Here is a 21,914-nt window from a genome sequence, read left to right on the forward strand (position 1 = left end):
TGTGTGTGTGTGTGCGTGTGTGTGTGCGTGTGTGTGGCGGGGGGGGGGGCAGGTAGGTTCTAAAAGCCTCGTACGAGTGTGAGATCTACTTCAGTTTTTGCATTTCTGTGAAGAAAATGTTGGCATTTTTTTGTTCAATGTTGAAAAAGAACGTAATATGACAGTTTCAAATATGTATTTATATTTTTACAATACAAAATAAGTTATTTTAACAGCATAGTAAGTTTATTGAACGTTTAATTTCAGTTAAAGTGCACTTGAATTTAATTGAATTGTAGTCATACTTGATGTGATGCAATGTGTAAAATATTGCATATCTAAAAATGTAAATAAAATTATAAACTTAATTTTGAGCCAACATTTGACTTTGCTGTGTGTCAATAAGCGTCTAGAAGTGACAGTGAAACTAACCCTTTCTCCAAACTGTCAACAAAACACAGTACAAAAATATGGAATTATATTGAAAATCTAGATGATACCATCTTTTCCCCCACCACCGACAATAACAAACCAAGTGTCTGGATTCATTCAGTCTGTCTTTGCAAAAGGTTTGACTCTGAAAGGAAATTTACAGTACTTTGAGGCAATCAAATTCTCCAGTGATTCTTCAGCGCCACCTGGTGGACGTGAGCAGCAGGGACATGCAAATGTCCAGAAGCGAGAAGGTCAAGTTTCAGCGCATCCCAGACTGCAATTGCACAAAAGAAAGATGCAAAATTTGAGTTTCAGATCACCGATGCGCGTCTCAGTTCTGTGAAGTCGCACAAGAGGCCATCGTGACAGCAAAGGAAGACGACGAGAAAGCTTCCTGCTGGAACGTCCACGCCGGCGTCCTTACCCTCCTTCAGCCTCATCTGCGGCGTTACAAGTTACAAGAGGTCAACACTGACATCCGGTGCGTTGCCGCCGGAACCCGATGTCAGTCGAAGCCACCTGCTCTGGGCTTTTTTCCCATTTTAAATTTTTACTTGCGATACTCACAAATTCCGTCTCAGCGTCGAGCAGAGGGCAAAGCTGGGCAACTCGTCAGTGACGGCCTGAAAGACAACAAAATTAGTGGCAGACTTCTCCCGAGAATCTTTCAGATTTTCAACGCGAGTTTCAGGAGTAGACCTACAGAAATAAAAGTCCAAAGAACTTTTGCCGCAAAAGTTGGCCAGTCTTTGCATACTCGAGCCTGGGGACAGAAATGAGACAATTCGACACTCAATTCATGGAAAATAAACACCTTTGGTCACTTCGGGTTGAACATAAAGCTTTGCGCTCGTGGACAAAAATGAGAATTAACACATCAGCATATAAAAGTTTGTCTTTCACTCTGTTTAATTATGAATCTGAACAAGTTGTGTACTTACCTGCGACAAAAACGACACTTTCGTCCAGAAGCCGGAAAAGGTTTCAGCCACAACTTTAATGATGAAGTGTGCATTATTTATCCTCATATATACACCAGATAAATGTGCTTTTGTGACATTTCGACTCATAATTGCCTTCGTGAGCTAAAAAGGGTTAGCTAACAGGCTAGCAAGGTGTTAGCACGCCAAAGTCTGACTTGAACTTACTTTGAAAGTGTTTTGGTGACTTCAAAAGAGCCCAGAAGACAAAGTGACTTACTTGGAGGAGGCAGAAGAAGCGAGCGTCAGCACCTACCCGGTCAAAGTTTGGACCATCTTCTGGAAACGACGGTGACGGGATGGCGTCCCAAAGAACGTCCAGTTGCCAAGTCCCGATGAGGGCAAAAAAATTAACGTGCGCCCAAAGTGCTGCATTTAAACTGATTGCACCTGAAAAAAAAAAAAAAAAAAAACAATAACAATTGCAAATCAAGGCTTTTTTTTTTAACAACAAAACATACAATTAATATGAAGACTTTGCGGTGCATTATAGCAATTTTTTACGTTTGTGATGTGGACCGTGTCTCGTCTCCCTCGCGGTGGCGGCCTCGCCAGTCTTGTAGTACCACTTTTCTCCACACGAGGTAGACAGTGAGTAGCTGAGTTTCCGATGAGGTCTTCGGAGACATTTGGACACGTTAAAAATAATCATTTTTTAAAAAAAGTCACAAACAACGTATATCTGCTCAAATAAATATTTAGTTGTGAATATGGACCGAGCACAAATTAAACCAATCGAATTATTATGACGTGTTTATATTTGGACTGTTTCTGAGGCCATATTGAGGTCACACGTGATTGAACATTTCCTTTCCAATAATAGAAAATGTCTGTTCGGCCTCATGGAGCATTAATAAGTGATTTTTTTTTCTTTTTGGGGGGCGGGTGGTGGGTGGAGGGATCTCAGTGACATGATTTATGCTTGTAGCGAAGCTCAAAGAGTTCTCCTTTGACGCCAACTGATGAAAGGATGTAAATTCCTTCGGGGCGAGTCGAGACAGGCGCCAATTGAAGGCTGCACACTCAGACAAATTACAGACAAAAGTCCGGAACTTCAGCAATGGAATGAACAAAAAACAACGACGAGCATGAAATATTCAATAAGCACAGTGACAAGTCAGCAACTTTCGAGGTGTAAAAAAAGCAAGGAATTCCAAATATATCATTAAAAAAAAAAAAATCAAATGTCATGTTGCAACAATTGAGTAACCTGAGCAGCATTGTCAGAGTTTACATATTAATAATTAATCGTGTCATAGTTAGCGATAATTAAAAGAGGAACAAAACACCACGATTAATAAACTATTAATAGACGCAAAGTTTTTCCTCTGCATGTGCTCCTTTTATTCAAATGGTGTTTCAATGGAAACGAACATTTTTCCTTTTACGTGATGAAATGAGTAAAACGTTCTCATCATTACGTCATAGTAATGCAATAATACTAATAAATGTGAAGTAATCCAGGTCGCTGTGGTTGGCGATCACGCTGCACGGCGCATGCGCATCAATGTGGTCATTTTTCACTCATCCCCGGCTTCTTAGTGACGTCACTGCGCCCCCCCCCCCAGGACCACCATGAGCGCGAGACTCAATTTCGGAGGGAGGGGGTCGAGTGACATAGACAAAGAAGGGGGAGAGAGAGAGAGAGAGAGACGGAAGAGAGGGTGGGGGTCTCCGGGGGGAGAGAGAGTGAGAGAGAGAGAGAGAAAAAAAGGGGGAGAAGAGGAAGTGCACGCGGAGGTGGATCTCCTCCATAAAGCTAAAGCTAACGAGCTAACATGATGTTGCCGCTGCTGGTGCTGCGTGTCTGCTAGCGGGCCGCCCTGGACTCCTTATCCGCCCTGAGGTGCATCATGCCCGGCTGGAAGAAGAACATCCCAGCCTGTCTCCAAGCGGATCAGGAAGGCGGTAAGGAAGCATCGGAACCGCCGACGTCTTCTTCGCTCGCACCGCCCCCCCCGCTCATGTGCGTCCGCCTTCGCCGGCTTTCGGCGTCGCGCGCGTGCTCGCGTGGCAGCACTTGACGTGACGTCAGGTGGCATGACGGTGCTTCGCCTTGACGTCACGTCGAGTCCGCAGGTGAAGCTAGCAGCTTAGCTTAGCTTAGCGAGCAGGCCCGCCCGCCCACCTGCTGACCTGCCGGCTGTTGCCCTCCCAAAAGCGGCTTGAGGGCGCCGGGTGGTCGTCGTCGCCCCCCCCCCCCTTGCTTCCGCGAAAACGGCACGTTAATAAAGTGTAACAACATCAACTCATCGCAAGTTAAGATTGTTTAAAAGTCAAAGTGATGTGTATTAAGTCATCACAGTCAGTTATGATGAAGTCATTATTCATAACGTCCTGATGAATAATATAAATTGCGCCCCGGACCTTCTCCTTTCTGTATTCATAATCTCACCTTCCACCAAGTCTTCTCGCTTTTCCATTTCCTCATTTTCATGCACAACAATTCCGCTTTGTTTATTATTATTATTAGTATTTTTATCATCGCCTATGTTTAAAAATAACCCGTCAGTAAGAAAGGATAAGAATAGATTGAATAGAAATGGAAACACTCGAATCCTCTCGTGTGCGCACGAAAATCATCACGCAACGTGACAACGCTGCTCATGCATAAGTACTATAAGCGCTCTCCTCATATGAAAATTAACGTAACGTATGATGACAAGGATGTCAATGTTTTATGTTCATTTGCATCATTTTGACCAAAAAAAACCCACTTCTCGATATGGCACGACATCTTCCACACACGCACACGGATACTACGGTGTACTTCAAGAGGTGCTGATGTCATAGGTGTGCTCATCCATTTTTCCCGCTGATTCCGTGTTTGATGTACTTGAATCATTTTCAAGTTTTTTTTTTTTTTTTTTTGTGCTTACGCTGCAACTTTTGCCCTTAATTTGTTGCTCCGACACGTGAACGCACGCGGCCCCGGGCGGCATCCAGGTGGCCCGCCGAGCTGCTGGCATCAGACAAACATCATGTCATTTTCTGCTTGAATTCACTCGCCTTGCACATGTGCGCGCGCGTGCGTGTGTGTGTGTGTGTGTGCGCGCGCTCGCACCTGATTGGCCGTCTGCCGCTTCCGAGAGGCGGCCGCGTTTCCGGTTGCTTCCGTGTGGCGGCGCAGTTGCTTTATTGTGCCTGCAGGGAATGAATGGAAGTTAGGGGGTGTGCGCGTTGGGAGTCAAGGTCAGTCACTCAGGCGTTGTGCTACTACTTGTCTATGTTCTACTCGACTAGATTCTACTTGAGTTGTCTTCTCGATGGTGCATATTTAGTTTGCTCTTCGTAAATTGAAATTTTTTTCATAGAGCCTATCCTTCGTAATTTGCTCAGCGTGTTCTGCGCTCAGGTCAAACCACTAAGTCACGGGTCGGCGCCATATTGACACTAAGGAACTATGTTGAAGTGAGGTGAAGACCTCCTTTGCCGCCATCTTGTGGCATTTCTCTGCAATTTTACCGTTTTTTTTTTTTTTTAGGACAACATCGGTTTACGCCATTGTCGTGTATTACTTCCCACTTGATGATGTCGTAGTTTATTGGATATTTGACACGACTACCAGTACCAAACATTCTATTGCAGAAGTTTCTGGAATCCAAGAGACGAGTTTCCGCTCGATCGTGTTTGTGGGCTGCGCATCCGTCAGGGATGAAGGTCAGCCCCTCGGACGACCGTGAAGCAAAGCACCCGAGGTGTGCCCCGATGCATCGCGGGTCGTCGCCTACCACTCCTCACCGTACAGTCGATCGGAATTGCCGCATGGCCCGAGAGCGTCCGTGCGGGGGAGCGGCAGGATAAGCCGCCGCGCGTGGAGAATGCGATTAAACGCACGCCGGGCCGGGCGTCCAATGGCAGCGGAGCGCCGCCGACGCCTGCGAGCCGCTTGCAAATGAGCGCTATGCAAATGAGGCAGCTTTTGTCATTTTTAGCAACGCTCTCACTCGGGCAAACGTCAGTCAGTGAGTCCCTCTGATGTTCGGAAGGCGCAGTTGTCATTGGGAGAAAAAGGAGAAATATCACAAATATGCACCAGTTGTTGTCGTGTTCGGTCGGCTCCTTTTTTAACGCAATTTCTCGTGCTGTCGATTCAGCCCAACTTGTGAGCTGCAGTACACGTGCACAGCCAACGTCGAGTCTACTCGACTGCATTCTACTCAACAAGGTTACACGCGGAGGGATTCTGTTGTACTTGTACGTGATTCTAAATCGACTTACGCTCATTTCTACTGGGCTGGTTTGTGGTCGACCTGATTCTATTTTCTTGTCAGATCAATGAAACGACATTCTACGAGAATACCGCAATATTGCACTTGGCCGCATCGTAGCAGACTACGTTCTAGCATTTGAGACTGTAGTCCACTTGAGCAAATTGAATGACGTTCGTGTAATCCTGAACGCGTCGTATTTGACTTCCAACGCAGGCCCACTTTTGGCGGGCAACCGAGAACGGAACAATGCCGCAAACAGCGTAAAGCCGCCAGAAATTGAAACCCCCTCCCAGAAGTTTGTCGTATTGGGCAGTAATGCTGCCAAACCGCGTCAAAACCCTATTTTTGTCCAAACAAAGGCTCACAACCCGGGCCCGGTGCACACGTGCAGACAGTCTGGCTGCTTTCTGGACTCAACATCAAACGGTAAGACTATCCTATGTCGAATGAGATGACCGTTTCAAATCGTCCTCGCGTCTGAGGTGTGTTCCGAATGGATTTCTCCTGACAATCAGCTCTAAAAATGGGTCTTAGATGTTGGACTGAATCTACAAAAGTACAGAACAGATTCCGACGGGATACCTTCCACGAGACTAGATCCTAATATTGGAGATCTTACGAGGCTAGTGAGGCTCCACGATGCTGCGTTCTGCGGGACCAGCGCGACTTGACTAAATTCGACTGGAGCAGTTTTGCTCCACCTCAGTTTGAGAACATTCCCTTCAGATGTGATCCTTCTGGGCTGGATCCTACTTGACACTCGAGTCAAATAGCGTCACAGTTCTTTGATGGATTGAACGAAAAGCCGCCCGCCCGCCCGTTCGCTCGCTCGCATCCTGGTAATTGGAGTTTTCATTCATCCCTTGGATGCGCTTCCCCTTCTTCCTCTTCTCCTTGGTGGAACTCCCTGATGAAGCCCCCCCCCACCCCCCACCCCCCCACCACCTGACCCCCACCCCACTCCCGCTGGAATCGTGTGTGCGTGTGTCATCCCCCCCCCCCCAAAAAAAAAGAATGAATGGTGCAAAGGATGGAGGGATAAAAGGAGGGGAAGATATGAGAAAGGAAGATAAGAAGTCATGTCTGCTGACTCTTCAAGTGCGCAATTCACACACACACACACACACACATTGTGTATGTGTGTGTGCGTGCGCTGTGATTGGCTGGAGCAGGACCGGAGGAGGCTGCAGTGGAGGCGAGGCTACAAAGAGTGCGTGTGTGCGTGCGTGCTCGTACGAAGAAACCTGAAGTGACTTTCTTTGTGCGGCGCGAGGCTTCCCGTCGGCGACGCTCGGGCCTAGCCGGGCGATCGCCGCCGCGCGTGTGTGTGTGTGTGTGTGTGTGTGAGGGCGGCGTGCGTGTGCGAGACCCCCGGTGAGGATGGAGCGCTTCCTGGCTCTCCTGCGCCTGCTCCGGAGGAGGCGCAGGAGGAGGTACCGCGCCGACGACGACTACCAGGAAGGTTACGACGACGTCTACTTCTACACCAGCAAGTACCACACGCGCCTGCTACGTGAGTCTCGCAAGTAACACATTGGCACAAGTCACACTTGCACAGACACACAACGTCTGCGCGTGTGCACGACGTGTGTTTGCGCACGCAGGTGAGCCACCAGGTGCTTTGTGGGTAATAACAAGCGTTGATCCAGCGCAGGAATTTCGACATCGCCAAGCACGACTTTGACCCGCTCCAAAACAGTCGACGTGACCCCGGAGCGGGGGCCACTTCTTGCCTGGCGATGAATGGAAAGCGCGACCGCTTTCATATAAATTCGTGATATCGCACACGTATCGGTCATATAATTAAGAAGATTCATCAATGTGAAGACGTGCCAGTGATTTCTTACAATATTGCTCATTTTCTAAGCTGGGAAATAAAATGAAATATGCATCAGTTTTTTGATCATAAATGTGTTTACATTTTCATTTCATTTCCCAGGAAATCACAATGTCATTGATGAGCCATTTTTAGAGTAAATCTCACGCGGTCCCGTTGGGTGCTGAGCCCTGAATTGGAGTGTGTGTGTGTGTGTGTGTGTATATCAGAACTCTATATTAATAAAGTCCCCAGAGCCCAAAAAAGATATTTTTGGAGGGAAATTCATCTCTACAGCACATAAACAATACTATAATATGGATGCGTGTACGTGTAATTTAGCTGCGTGCGGGTACAAATCGGGCCGGCTGCATCCATTTGCATATGAATGAGGCGGAAAGATGTCGGGCCTGTTTTTACCGTTTGGGTTAATTAGCCTTTAAAATCAATAAGTGTGTGTTCAGCTAATAAATGATTAGTCACGTCAGTACAGTACGTTTAAGTAGTGTAATGGAAGTACATCAAATATGCCGGGACAGACGCATGGGGTTGATGAAGCACTAAAGTCAATCCATATGCGGCGTACGTACTTGTCGTGGTGTCACGTCAGTCCGTTTGGGTGCCAAACTGCGCATCCTCTTCCTGTTTGCTCCCCTGCTATTAACGCGAACCACCAAGCACTCAACGTGCACGCGCGTGCGCGCCTCGAAGATGTTGACACCGGTTTACACTGTACAGTCCGTGGAACGTCCCGGGTGTACTTGAATGCCGCATTCAAAAGATTTCAGCTGGGTCATTTCGTTTACGAGTGTGTGTGTGTGTGTGTGTGGTGCGTAATTAGCATGTTGACGCCACTCTGTTGTCAGTAGACCATCAAAATGTTTTTTTTTTCGACTTTATTTCAAGATTCACGTGAAAGATTTGAGCTCAGCCACTGAAGAGACTCGCGTGTGCGTCTTGCGTGTCTCAAAATGACTCTTTGTACTTGCAGGGTCGCGTTCTCCCTTCAATTATTCATCAGCGCGTTGCCACGGTAACAGCCACAGCAGTCTGCACGTCTCGATCATGTCACACGCTTGTACCCCGACATGTGGCTGTGAACATGTTTTATGGGTGTCGAATGAAAATGATTGTACGAATGTGTTCGTGTTTTGACCTGTGGGTGGCGCTCTGGCGCCCGTTAGCGTTAGCTTGACTGGTTGTCATGTAGTCGTAAAGTGGTAGTAACACTCACCCGTATTGTTGGATGTTGTTGTTGTTGTTGGAATAGGAAACTTCATTTAGCTGTGATAAAAGAAAAAAAAAAAGTCAAAATATTTCCACGTCATCTGACAACACACATATATATCTACACACATGCATTAAGTGAAATAAATCCTGAATAATCTGCATCTGGAACACTGACCTACATGTGAGATAAGACCACGCCTCTTTCCACAACCGCAGCCAATCACGGGGCAGAGTTGCAATCGCGGTGCCATTTTCCCCCAGGTGATGACATCATCATCATCATCATCATCATCATCATGGTCGTGAAGCGTGTAAACGCTCCACGCGCTCATGCGGCCTAATAACGGCGGGCACGCTCGGAGGTGCGAGAAGGTTGATTTAAAGGGCCAGCGTGCACTCTCCACTCCACACGGCTTTGTGGTGGAGTGAAAACGAAAAGCGTGGGGGTGCTCTTGAGCGATTTAAGCTTCAACTCGGGTCATTTTAGTTGCGCCGTCGGGCAAGTTGACGGAATGGCCCGAGTGCGCTTTCCTGCCCGGCTTCGTCTTTACACTTTTAAGTACTTCGGATCGGCCATTTAGCGGACTGAGGTGTGCCGAGGTTGAATTAATGGGCCCGGTGCACATTTTTTTCCCATGCAAGAAATGTCTCGGAGGCGGGAACAGGGGAGGGGGTGGGGCTGTACTCCGAAGCATGCGGGCTGCTTTTATGTGTTTTCTGCACATCCTCCTCTTCATCCTCCATCCCCCAATCGCGCGCATCCTCCAGCCTCCTCCTCTTCATCGTCATCGCGCCATCAGATCAGCCTCCCCCCTCCCCCCCCCTTATCCTCATTTCATGGCGGCGCCCCACATCTGCAGCGCCCTCCCCATCCCCGTCCTCGTCCTCCTCTTCGCCGTCCTCTTCCCCGTCGACGTGACGGCGTTCGCGTGAAGAGGCGCTCAGCTGGCGGCGGCCGAACGACGAGGAGCGTCGGCGGGGGGTTGGCGGCGATTTAGCGTGCATGGCGCTGGATTGGAGGCCGGCGACGCCAAGCTGGGGGGCTTCATCATGATCGCCGTGTCGTTCAAATGCCGATGTCAGATCCTGCGCAGGGTGAATAAAGGTAGAGCTACATCGACCCAGACAGAGAGAGAGAGAGAGAGCGAGAGAGGTGGACGACGGCATCGTTTACTGAAAATTGACAATCGCGTGTGGGACGCAGTGAGAGGGAGCGATGTAATATTCATGATGTCAGATAACGAGGGAGACGAGCGCGTGTACTTTGTGTGTAGTTCAGCGGATTGTGTGCGCGCGTGACGGCGCCGAGTGCAGGAGTTGTGCGAGTGGCGGGGAGGGAAGATACTTCAGCATTTCTCGACTTCTGCTCCAACATCACTCCGACTTGAATTCATCTCTCTCTTCGTCCATTCGCTTCTTCTGCGTCTTCTACATCTTCGCCGGAGAGGACGTAAAGCGCGCTGTGTGTGTTGTGGTTGCAGATGAAGGTCCGTACAGCAAACACTCGACGGGCTCGCGGCCGTCAGACGGGGCGCTGGCCATCAGGAGGCAGAGCATACCAGGTAACGCTAATGCTAAGGCTAACGCCGGAGAAAGCAGGAAAACGACGCCGCCTTCTCTCCAGACGAGTTCCGGGGATGCACGCTGGTGGAGCTGATGAAGAAGGAGGGCACCACGCTGGGGCTGACCGTGTCGGGGGGCATCGACAAGGACGGGAAGCCGCGGGTGTCCAACCTGAGGCAAGGAGGTATCGCCGCCAGGTAGGAACTACGGCTATTACCGCCTCAACGACTAGAACAACACATGGGAAAGAAGAAGAAGAGGAGGAGGAGGAGGCGGCTCTGGTACCGAGAAAAGAGGGTTTAGTGTTGACCGAAGGGTGTAGTTCCAAGAGAAGATTCTTGTCCAGAGAGAAGGTTCTCGTCTTGAGAGAAAATTTGAGTTCCAAAATAATGTTTTGGTAGTGAAGGAAGGTTCTCGTCTAGACAGAAGCTTGGAGTCCAGAGAATCCTCAGGAGTTATTAGACCTAAGATAAGGTTCCTGCTCCCAGAGAAGGTTCTCGTACCAAGACAAGGTTCTGGTGCCAAGAGAAAGAGTCGGTTGACAAAGGTTTTAATCTCAAGCGAGAAGGTTCTAATTGCTGGAAAACCTTCTAGTCCAGAGAAGGTCCTCATCACTCGTTTCAAGAGAAGGTTCTTGTCTTGAGACTCCCCAATGAAGGTTCCCACAGAAGAGACAGTTCCAGTGCCCAGAAACACTTCAACAGTTCTCAAGTGAAGTCAAGTGAAGGTTCTGGAGAAGTTGGGAGAGAGCTGCTCACTGACGTTCTTGGTGTACAACAACACGAAAGTGTCTCGATAAGTCTTCAACTTTTGTCGTCAGGAGCGACCAGCTGAACGTCGGCGACTACATCCGCTCGGTGAACGGCATCAACTTGGCCAAGTTCCGTCACGACGAGATCATCAGCCTGTTGAAGAACGTGGGCGAGCGCGTGCTGCTGGAGGTGGAGTACGAGCTGCCGCCCATCTGTACGTCGGCGCCGCCTCCCGTATATCCCGCGTGACCTCCGCGTGCCGCTCACGTGTCGCCGGCGTGTTGTGTTGTGTTGTGTTGTGTTGCAGCCGTGCAGGGTTCCGGCGTCACGTTCAAGACGGTGGAGGTGACGCTCCACAAGGAAGGCAACAGCTTCGGATTCGTCGTCAGAGGTATGCGTGTGCGCGCACGTGTTGTACGGAAATGTGACGTTTGCGCGTCATGTAGGCGGAGCCAGCGAAGACAGGAACAAGTGCCGGCCCATCGTCATAGCGACCGTCCGCTCAGGAGGGCCGGCCGACAGGTGAGTCAAACGCTTTTAAACTCTCGACTTGGCGGCGCTTCAGAGCGCGTACTGACGCGCGGGCGGGGGCGCGCGCAGGGAGGGGAGCATCAAACCCGGCGACCGTCTCCTCAGCGTCGACGGCATCCGTCTCCACGGCAACACGCTGGCGGAGGCCATGAGCGTCCTGAAGCAGAGCGGCCAGGAAGCGACCATGCTGGTGGAGTACGACGTCTCTGTCATGGGTCAGCGCGCACTCGAGCGCACGCAGATCCAGAGCCGAGCCGTCGCCTCAGCTGACACGTGACCTTTGCCCTCCACGCTTAGACTCCGTGTCCTCGGCTTCGGGTCCCCTGCTGGTGGAGGTCGCCAAGGCGACGGGCTCCAGCCTGGGCGTGGCTCTGTCCTCGTCCATGTTCTGCAGCAAGCAGGTCATCGTCATCGACAAAGTGAAGCCGGCCAGCATCGCCGACAGGTGACCTCGGCGCCAAAACGCCCACGCTTGCCACGCGCGCCCTGACGGATTTTCGTGGGTGCGCGCAGGTGCGGCGCCCTCCACGCGGGCGATCACATCCTGTCCGTGGACGGCAAATCCATGGAGTTCTGCTCTCTGGCCGAAGCCACGCAGCTGCTGTCTGCCTCCTGCCATAACGTCCGCATGGAGATCCTGCCCCAGCACCAGGCCCGACCGGCCCTGAACGCACCGCAGCAAGGTAAAAACCCCCCCCCACACACACACACACACGTGCGCACCCAGTCCAATTGGCCCTGAATGCACCGCAGCAAGAAACCAAGGCACGCACGCAAACATTAACAAACAAACAACTAACAAAGGCCAAGCCCAGCTGGCCTTGAACGCGCCGCAGCAACGCGGAAGTGACCCTGAAGGCAACGCGTTGATTGAAACGGGTACCTTTCGCCTCTCGTCTTAACCTCAACACTCCCCTGCATGGGTGTGTGCATGTGTGTGCGCGTGCGTGCAGTCAAGGTGCAGCGTTCTGCCCGCCCCCTCCCCTGGGACACAGGAACCTCCGCCCCCGTCCTCCCCCCTTACCACTACAACACGTACCATCCCGACCAATCGGGCGCCAGGTCGCACAACCGCCACACAAACAGCACGTGTACGTCCGCCTCTTTTGCTGCCGCCCTCGCTCTACGTGATGTTGTGTGGATTGGGATGTGTGTGCCCGCCCACCCCGCCTGACGTCTGGCTGTGTATGCCGCCACGCAGCGCTGGGGCACACGTTCTCCCCGGGCTCCATGTCGGCGTACAGTCTGTCGTCGCTCAACATGACCATCCCGAGGAACGCGTACCCCACCAGTCCGCGGGGGACCCTCATGAGGAAGAAGCACAAGAAGAAGGACTTCAAGAGCTCCTGTGAGGAACGCCACCGTCAGATACGCAAATATTGCTTAACCAACTAACGTCGATCATTTGTACATTTTGATTATCCACACAAGTGCAACTTTGGGCCACTATTACCATAGAAATGAAACCTTTTGACCTCCCGTCAGTGTCTCTGGCGTCCAGCACGGTGGGGCTGGCCGGTCAGGTGGTCCACACGGAGACCACCGAGGTGACGTTGCTCGGCGACGGCGTCATGGGCTTCGGCCTGCAGCTGCAGGGCGGCGTCTTCGCCACCGAGACGCTCTCGTCGCCGCCGCTCATCGCTTACATCGACCCCGACAGTCCTGCCGAGAGGTTGGCGCGCATCACACACACACACACACACGACGCTCAAGTCCTATAGAAACATGAGTGTGTGTGTGTGTAGATGTGGAATCCTGCAGATCGGCGACAGGATCCTGTCCATAAATGGAGTTCCGACAGAAGACTCCACCTTGGAAGAAACCAATCAGCTGCTCAGAGATTCCTCCATCACCGCACAACTCACCTTGGAGATCGAGTTCGACGTGGCTGGTACGTGTCAGACTGGCTAACACTCAGTGAAGGCCGTCAACGTCAACATTTTGACATATTTTGTCCCCCAGAATCGGTCATCCCATCGTCCGGAACGTTCCACGTGAAGCTCCCCAAGAAACCGGGAGTGGAGCTGGGAATCACCATCAGCTGTGAGTCGGTTTTTTTTTTTTTTTTTTTTTGCAAACGGCCGAACGAACGAGCGCCGAGCGCCTTGTCGTGTCGCAGCGCCGTCCAACAGGAAGGCGGGAGACCCTCTCATCATTTCGGACATCAAGAAGGGCAGCGTCGCTCACAGGTGGGGCGCAACACACACACTTGTCCACCACCCAAAAATAAAAGCGTGACAGCATCCGGTGTCTGCGCGGTGGAGGACGGGGACGCTGGAGCTGGGAGACAAGCTGCTGGCCATCGACAACATCCGCGTGGAGACGTGCTCCATGGAGGAGGCGGCGCAGATCCTGCAGCAGTGCGAGGAGCTCGTCAAGCTGAAAATACGCAAAGACGAGGACAACTCGGGTAAGCGGCCGCGACGCCCGCCGTCTCCGACCAGCCGGCCAATCGGCGCCTTTGCTTGCAGACGAGCAGGAGGTGTCGGGGAGCATCATTTACACGGTGGAGCTGCAACGCTACGGGGGCCCGCTGGGCATCACCATCTCGGGCACCGAGGAGCCTTTCGATCCCATCATCATCTCCTCGCTCACCAAGGGGGGCCTGGCAGAGAGGTCAGGAAAACCAAAAAAAAAAAAAAAATGGGGTCAGCTCGCATCACGACTGACGTCGGCGTAAATGAAGCGAGATTTCACTGCATTGGCGCGTGCGGCATTTCATCAGCGAGGCAGAAATGCCCACGCTGCTCGTTTCCCCCGTGACTGGTTCTGTGCGGGCAGGACGGGCGCCATCCACGTGGGCGACCGCATCCTGGCCATCAACAGCAGCAGCCTGAAGGGCAAACCCCTGAGCGAGGCCATCAGCCTCCTGCAGCAGGCGGGCGAGACGGTCACGCTCAAGATCAAGAAGCACGGCGAGCGTACGTCCTCGTCCCGCCGAGCGTCCACGGCGCCGTCGCCGTCGTGCTAACGTGCGTTTGCGTCTACGCAGTCTCCAGTCCCAAGTCGTGCGAGGGAGGGGAGGAGCCGCTCCTGGTGGCGGCGGCGCCCTCTTCGGGCCAGAGAACGTTCGGCACGCTGCCCTCCGTCGACAGCGCGGTCGAGTCCTGGGACGGTTCCAACGTGGACGCCGGCTTCACCAGCCCGGGTACGCGCGCGCATCAGCGCCGTCGACGTCGCCTTCGCCTTCTCCCTATCACGCTTCCTGCGTGCATTTTCAGCTCCTTCTTTCCAGTCGTCACCGTTCACCTTCCACGAGTGGCGCGACGCCAAGACCGGCAACAACCAACCGCCCGCTTCCTCCCGCCAGAGAACCAATCCGCTGTCGGACCTGAACGACGACTGGGAACACGTCGGGCTGGGCGGGTGAGCGGCGATTTTCAGCGCGGCGCCGTCTCTTTAGATCACGTGAGCCAATTGCGGCTGCGGTGTAGCACGTTAGCACCCCGCACTGAGAGCGACGGCAGTTGATAGCATGGCGCTAACACAAGTTACACGACAGCATGTTGGTTTTCCTTCGTGTGTGTGTGTGTGTGTGTGTGTACGGGCGGCTGACCTGTGACCTCTGGGGTTGGCGGGGGTGCAGGTTCGTGCTTGGTCAGGACGGGACAGAACCGGACCAGGAGGAGAACTTCTGGTCTCAGGCTCTGGAGGATCTGGAGACGTGCGGGCAGAGTGGAATCCTCAGAGAACTGGAGGTGCACACACACACACACGTACCAATTCGCAGATGTTACACATAACACGCCAGATGGGGCGGGACTTGGTGAAATCTGTTGACCAATGAAAAGCTTCTTAGAGAAAAAACAAAAAGGGATTGGTTGTTTTCCAGGAACCGGAAAAGGAGAGGCGGCAGCTCACTGGGGTATCCTTCTTCCGTTCTCTCCTTCTTCTTCTTCTTTCGTTCTCTCCTTCTTCTTCTTCCGTTCTCTCCTTCTTCTTCTTTCGTTCTCTCCTTCATCTTCTTCCGTTCTCTCCTTCTTCCGTTCTCTCTTCTTCTTCTTCGTTCTCTCCTTCTTCAGTTCTCTCCTTCTTCTTCTTCTTTTTCCTCCCTCACATTTTCCTGCTGGATTTTCAGCGTGCTCTTGGCATCTAACACAAATTGTGTCTGCAACTCGAACAGCACCGTTCGAGGGCTTTTAATCATACTTTAGTGACATCTAATTAACTTTTAATTGTAGGGGTTTTTTTCCATGACATTTTGGGGATTTTACTGACACAAAACTGATTTTTATTGACATTTATGAAACTTTTAAGTGTTGAATACATTTTTGTGACATGAGTGCTAATTGAAGTGATTTTAGTTGAAGTGAATTTACTGGTATGTCGTCATACAAAAGGCATATTTCAGAAACATTACAATTTAATCAAGTGAGATTTCAGTTTAAAAAAATTCAGAGCACTTAAGTGATTTTAAGTAACATTTTAATGTCTTGTGGTGCTTCAGTGTTTTTCGTTGGTTGCATTTGGCTCTGTACAGCAATTACAAAATAATTAAGAACATTTGCATAAAGCAACTCAATTCGGAAAGGACATATTTCGTCTTTCTGCGCATGCAGCATGAATTTAAAAAGTAACGCAACGATGAGTGATGGTTGGGAACTGCATTCGTGTACTGCACGTGTTTTTCCTGGCATCTGCTGACTTTTTAGGGGCAATTTCTGATATTAAACAGCCATTTTTTGTTTTTATTTTACGACTTCTGTGAGTGGTCAGGCATGTCGGTGTGAGCAAGGCATGCTGGGATTTATGATTGCGCCTGATCGTCTGACTACAAACGCGCGAACGGTTGTTTGTTTTGATTTTCAACGACGCGGACGTGTGATTGGTGGTCTCCAGGCAACCATCATGTCGGGCTCCACCCTCAGCCTGAACCACGAGCCGGCGCCCTCTCGGACCTCGCTGGGTCGGCAGGCCAGCTTCCAGGAACGCAGCAGCACCCGCCCCCAGGTGAGCGCCCCCGACCGCTATTCGGGGTTGTGGAGACGTAACGTGTGACTCATTCGTTGACCCGTCCCCGTCCCCAAGGTGACCCCGCGCTCCAACACTTTGCCCTCCGACCCCCAGCGCCGAGCCTTCGCCATGAAGAAGATGAGACAGGAAGTCAACGACATCCTCAACCAGACGCCCGTCGAACTTCACAAGGTGGACGACTCGGCACTTTTTCATTTTTTCTCATTGCGTGCTCACAAATTGGACCCAATTTTAACCGTTTAACCGACACGCGTCGCAGGTCACGCTGGAGAAGTCTTGCGACTCGGAGGACTTCGGCTTCAGCGTGTCGGACGGCGTTCTGGATCGCGGCGTTTACGTCAACAACATTCGCGGCGGCGGCCCGGCGGAGCGCGGAGGCCTGCGGCCGTACGACCGCCTCCTGCAGGTGAGCGCGGACGCACTTCGCTAATTTTCGTTTTCATTTCGCGGCGCCTTTACTTCCCGCTTGTGTTCAGATCAACCACGTGCGCACTCGGGACTTCGACTGCTGCCTGGTGGTTCCGCTCATCGCCGAGTCGTCGAACCGCTTGGATCTGGTCATCAGCCGAAACCCCGCCTCCTCCGCCGACCCGCTGACCAATCACACGGAAGGTGGCGTCCAGCCAATCGGCAGCCAGAAGGATGCGCGCGAGGACTCCGGTGAGGACGGCGCGCCCATCAAGTGGAAAAAACCCGGGGACGGTCTGGGGGCGGGGCTGGTCACCAACACTTCCGTATAGGGACCGAACGGGCCACGCCCCCACGGTGCTGAACTTTGACCTGCTAAGGCAGCCTGAAAGCACACCCACACTTCCTGTGGGTTCTGATCCCACTTGTGTCCCACTGGAACCTCTGACCTCATTCCTGATTTTGATCCCAGCGCTACTCCAGATTCCACTCCGGATCCTATTTGGAACCTTGCTCACAATCCCGGTTTTGCTCCAAATCCGGATCTTTCTACAGATCTCGATCTCCTCGTGGTACTACGATGGACCCTGATCTCATTTGAACTCTCTTTCTCACTCCTGATCCTAATCTCATTCTCGAGATCCTGACCTCACTACTTATTAAGTCTTAAGCTTACTACTGATCCTGATCCGACTCCAAATCCGCATCCTGATCTCAGTCTGGATCGCATTTACCAATCCCATTCCTGATCGCCAACTCCTGACCCAACTGGACCCCCAACCTTGTCCAGTCTGGGGGGGGGGGGCGTAATTGGCCAGTGTGACAGGAAGCAGAATTTCAACAGAAGCACAGCAGCAGCACAAAGACTGATGATGACGATGATGATGACGACGATGATAATGATGGGTCGCCATTTTCGACCTGCGGCCCGCACACCGTCACCAGGAGACAACCAACCACGGACAAATGAATTTTTCTTCACGCAAAGTGATTGGAGCATCCGGATTGGAGTTTGACACGTGTGCTGAGAGGGAAGTTCAAGAAAATATATAGAAAACTAATCATTGTGATGATGACACTGACAGACACTGAGCAGTTTTAAAATTATTATTATTTTTTTTTTTTTACACACGTTGACTGGCCACACACTGTGTGTGTGTGTGTGTGTGTGTGTGTGCGTGTTGTAAAGTTTGGCCAGCAAAGGCTTCCTGCCCGTTAACCCCACCCCTCACTGTCCTTTAGCCAATAGGCAGGCAGGCAGGATGACGCATTCAGCAGATTGGCTGGAACCAATCAATCAAAAAAAAAGTCGCCTGATTGGTTCCCCCCCCCCACACACACACACACACACACACACCAATGAGCATGACCCCCCCCCCCGCCTCCAGTAACTGTGATCAATAATGCTAATCAATTGTGTGTTTTGATTGACTCGTCACTTTTCTCTGTGTGTTTGTTTCCATGACGACTGGACCTCACGATATGTCAAAAAAAAACGAAAAAAGTTGAGTCCTTGTCGTCTACGTGGTTTCTATGACACCATTTTGACATTTTAGAAAACATGTTGTGACACGTTTGTGACATCAACATTTAGCTGCTCGCTCTCGCCTCGTTAGAAAGTTGACATTTTTCATAAGCGACCAATCAGAAGCCTCTGGGAAAAACAAAAAAAAAAAATGCTGCTGTGTGTTTGAGACCGAAGTTTTGATTTGCTGTCGCCTCCTTCGGTTCGATTGATCGTTCTACTTGACTTAACTTAGCACAGCGCCCACTAGTGGCTAGCAAAGAAATGCACACACCTAGCTTGAGGCTAAGAAGACACTTAGCACAAGGCTAACACAGGGCTAACAGAACTAAGGGCACAGTTTGGCTAACATAAGATTCAGTTACACGACTAATCAAGACTTGATTAGCATCGGGCTAATGTTTGACAAACACCAACCTCACGCTCAAGCTCGACCGAATTAGATGTATGGGCAGGTTTCCAATGACGCCATCTTGTGTGACCAATCAGATAATTTAACGATAGAAAAAAACTTCACGCTTCACCCATCACCTGTGTTCTTTGACCTCAATGACACACAAGATGGCGTCATTGGAAACCTATCCATTGAGCATCGGTGGGGGAGGCTAACGCCCGGAAAAACCTGTCAGCACTGGGCTAATGACATCATTAGAACGAGGCTAACGTCAACGGTGTTGAGAATTAAGCAGTTACGCAAATAAAATCAGTCAGGGAGAACAAAGATGATTATCATCTGGCTAATATTTGGCTAACCCAACTTGTGCGAAAAACAACAGCAGATCTTTAATTAGAAGTAATTAGCAGTTAGCTTGGCTAAAACCTGATTTCATTATTATTTTTTTTAATCACAAGCTCAAAACACCTGAGCAATCAGGTTATCGCGGGGCTAATTAGCTCGAGCACGGCTGAGCTAACTTTTCGACAAAGGGTTAGCCGTTAGAATTTCCACCAATAGAAAGGAACCGAGGGACCTTGAGGGCGTGGCTTCAGGGATGCGCGCCATAAAGCCATACACAAACAAACACATACACGCACGCGTGCATTGCGTGTGCGCGCGCGTCGTTGCAGGAATTTGCCCACGCACGCGCATTGCACTGCCATCGGAAAAGGGGAGTTGAATTCCATGTAGCGTCATCAACCAAACAAGCGAACCGACGTCTTTTGTTTCAGGAACACGGACAATGTTGTAAAGTATTTTTGTACAAATTTCATACTTTGGTAGCCTGATGTTCCTGCTGTGTGTCCTGCCGTCTCCGCCTTCTTTGTGTGGACGACCGTTGAGGAACAATAAACACCGACTGCTCATGACGCCTTTGTCACACGCTTTGCAATTTATTGTGTCAATGTTAAAGAACAATCGGTAACACCAGAACGCCTTTTCAAAGTCCGCTGATTCAAACCATTCCGACAAGTCAGAAAGTCCCGAAATTCCTCTTTTTTTTTTTTTTTTTGACAATGAACGCCCCACATTTTCAATGCAAAGTTTTCAAATGAAGCGCTTTTGCATCTTCCCTTTCCACATTTTTGGACCAACTCAAACCGTTTAAAGTCCAAAATGTTCAGCGTCATCTGGACATCTTGTGGGGGAGCTACCACATTCCCAAATTTTCAGTTCACATATTTATAAATAATTGCCATCATACAAAGTGTAAAATAAAAAAAAAAAACAGTACATTAAAACGAATTTTTCACCCACGTTGCACATTATATTTACAAAAATTGGAATTTAGTATCTTGACGGCATGCACTCTTAGTTTCTTTTCACATTTCCCCTCGTTTGTTTTGTTTATATTTCTGCTATCATTCTGAAGCATTGAAATGCCAAAACACGCGGTTCTCGAGCTGTCGCCTAGTGATTGCGTCATACGACTTGACAATTTGTTTTGCCTCAAATTCTTACACTGTTATTCCAAATAATTCATTTAATTAATGAAAAATTCAATGTGTAATGACATTTGATATTTAGTCATTTCAAATGTTTCTGCGTCGCATGCACTTTGACGTTACCGGACGTGACGTCAAAACGAAGAGGTTTTTTTTTTCTTTGTAATTGTCAGAGTACCACTGTCTATATTGCAGAATTAATCATTTATCACTGTTGATTTCACTTTTTTTTTTCGTTTGTTTTAATCGTTTTTTTTTAGCATCTCGGGAGCGCGTGACGGAACCGGACGTGACGTCAAAAACGAAGAGTTTTTCTTTATAATTGTCAAATTACCACTGCCCGTATTGTAGGATTAATTTCATTTATCACTGTTGATTTCAGTTTTTTTTTGGTTTGTTTTAATAGGTTTTTTTTTTAGCATCTCGAGCGCGCGTGACGGAACCGGACGTGACGTACTCACCGGTCAGTGGTCGATGCTAGCTGCCCCTCTACACAGGCTCCAATTTGTCGTCTTTTTGAGGCAAACATTCAGGCCTTTTTTCATCGAGGGGCAAACATTCAGTCTTTTTCTTCAACGAAGCGACCGCAGGAAGGAGCAGGATGTCCACGGCGCTGGAGAGCTACATTAACCGTATGCCGCCGCCGCCGCATGCTAGCTAGCTAGCTAGCATGCCCCTCTCCATTCCATGTTAACATGTGTCATCTTGTGCTCATTTGAGGAACAAAATGCTAGAAATGATGACAGTTGATGTTATTTTGTCCACTGAATTAAAAACGGCGTGAAGCTATTTTACTCCGTGCGGCGTTGCTGTCACACCTGAAATCATTACGTAGCTCTGCGTCCACCATTTACGTCACGTTTTCTCCGTCAGGTACGGTGGCCATCGTGACGTCAGACGGCAGGATGATCGTGGTGAGTGCCGGGAAATGTTCGCAACTCACGCTGACCAAATAGCATTTGTCAAACTAAGTCCATCCGTGCGCAACGGCTCCAAGATACTAGAACACACGTGCACATGTACACTAGGACAAGTCCACTGGGACACCAGAAAATGTTCCGCTCAGCCGGTGAGGATCGGCTTTATGATTATTGTGAAAATATGTCGTCGTTTAATTTGCGTCCAGGGCACACTGAAGGGCTTCGACCAGACCATCAATTTGATCCTGGACGAGAGTCACGAGCGCGTGTTCAGCTCGGGTCAGGGCGTGGAGCAAGTGGTTCTGGGACTTTACATCGTCCGGGGAGACAACGTGTGGGTGAACGTTTCCGTTTCTGTTGCGCTTGTGACGTCGTCGTCGTCGTCATCATCGTCATCATCATAACTTGTCGGTGTGCGTCCTTCAGCGCCGTGATCGGCGAGATCGACGAGGAGACGGACTCCACGTTGGATCTGGGGAACATCCGAGCCGAGCCGCTCAACTCTGTCGTCCACTGATCTTGAATACCATCACTTTTTGTTTTATATATGTTATATATATATATATATGTTGATGCACATGTAATGTTTGCGTTCAATGGCTTAATAAAGTTTGTTAAATATGAACATAATGCAACTTGCCTTGAGTGCAATTCGCTCCGAAACAAACAAAAAAGGCCGCTTCGTCCTTCAGTCTGGCGTGAC

At 50.1% G+C, this 21,914-nt stretch overlaps 2 protein-coding genes and 1 long non-coding RNA gene across 7 annotated transcripts; 2 read left to right on the forward strand and 1 right to left on the reverse strand.

Annotated features, from left to right (window-relative positions):
- Nucleotides 1–289: 289 nt before the first annotated feature.
- Nucleotides 290–20,893, reverse strand: LOC133493326 (uncharacterized). 4 transcript variants are annotated; one of them, XR_009792931.1, is made up of 11 exons: nt 20,753–20,893; nt 15,057–15,192; nt 8,659–8,708; nt 4,459–4,538; nt 1,899–2,011; nt 1,651–1,784; nt 1,356–1,408; nt 1,118–1,177; nt 982–1,037; nt 839–854; nt 290–688 (listed from the first exon to the last, which is right to left on the reverse strand). It is a non-coding gene; the product is annotated as an uncharacterized LOC133493326 (long non-coding RNA). The 4 variants fall into 4 exon arrangements; XR_009792929.1 differs by having other exon boundaries at nt 839–1,037; XR_009792928.1 differs by having other exon boundaries at nt 290–1,037.
- grip1 (glutamate receptor interacting protein 1) lies at nt 3,060–19,715 on the forward strand. 2 transcript variants are annotated; one of them, XM_061806588.1, is made up of 25 exons: nt 3,060–3,302; nt 10,136–10,216; nt 10,279–10,414; nt 11,038–11,183; nt 11,277–11,360; nt 11,416–11,491; nt 11,570–11,715; nt 11,798–11,945; nt 12,014–12,183; nt 12,454–12,591; nt 12,702–12,848; nt 12,986–13,172; nt 13,246–13,391; nt 13,463–13,543; nt 13,620–13,689; nt 13,765–13,910; nt 13,972–14,116; nt 14,282–14,421; nt 14,493–14,648; nt 14,722–14,866; nt 15,087–15,198; nt 16,340–16,450; nt 16,529–16,645; nt 16,734–16,880; nt 16,951–19,715. In XM_061806588.1, the coding sequence occupies exons 1-25, from the start codon at nt 3,248–3,250 to the stop codon at nt 17,212–17,214; spliced, it is 3,294 nt and encodes a 1,097-aa protein (XP_061662572.1). In that variant the 5' UTR covers nt 3,060–3,247; the 3' UTR covers nt 17,215–19,715. The 2 variants fall into 2 exon arrangements, with proteins under 2 accessions (XP_061662572.1, XP_061662573.1); XM_061806589.1 differs by lacking the exon at nt 12,454–12,591.
- Nucleotides 20,574–21,824, forward strand: lsm8 (LSM8 homolog, U6 small nuclear RNA associated). The gene is made up of 4 exons (XM_061806605.1): nt 20,574–20,923; nt 21,165–21,205; nt 21,418–21,545; nt 21,638–21,824. The coding sequence occupies exons 1-4, from the start codon at nt 20,893–20,895 to the stop codon at nt 21,726–21,728; spliced, it is 291 nt and encodes a 96-aa protein (XP_061662589.1). The 5' UTR covers nt 20,574–20,892; the 3' UTR covers nt 21,729–21,824.
- The last annotated feature ends 90 nt before the right edge of the window (nt 21,825–21,914 follow it).

The sequence above is a fragment of the Syngnathoides biaculeatus genome, chromosome 20, assembly GCF_019802595.1.
Source record: "Syngnathoides biaculeatus isolate LvHL_M chromosome 20, ASM1980259v1, whole genome shotgun sequence".
Lineage (NCBI taxonomy): Eukaryota > Metazoa > Chordata > Actinopteri > Syngnathiformes > Syngnathidae > Syngnathoides > Syngnathoides biaculeatus.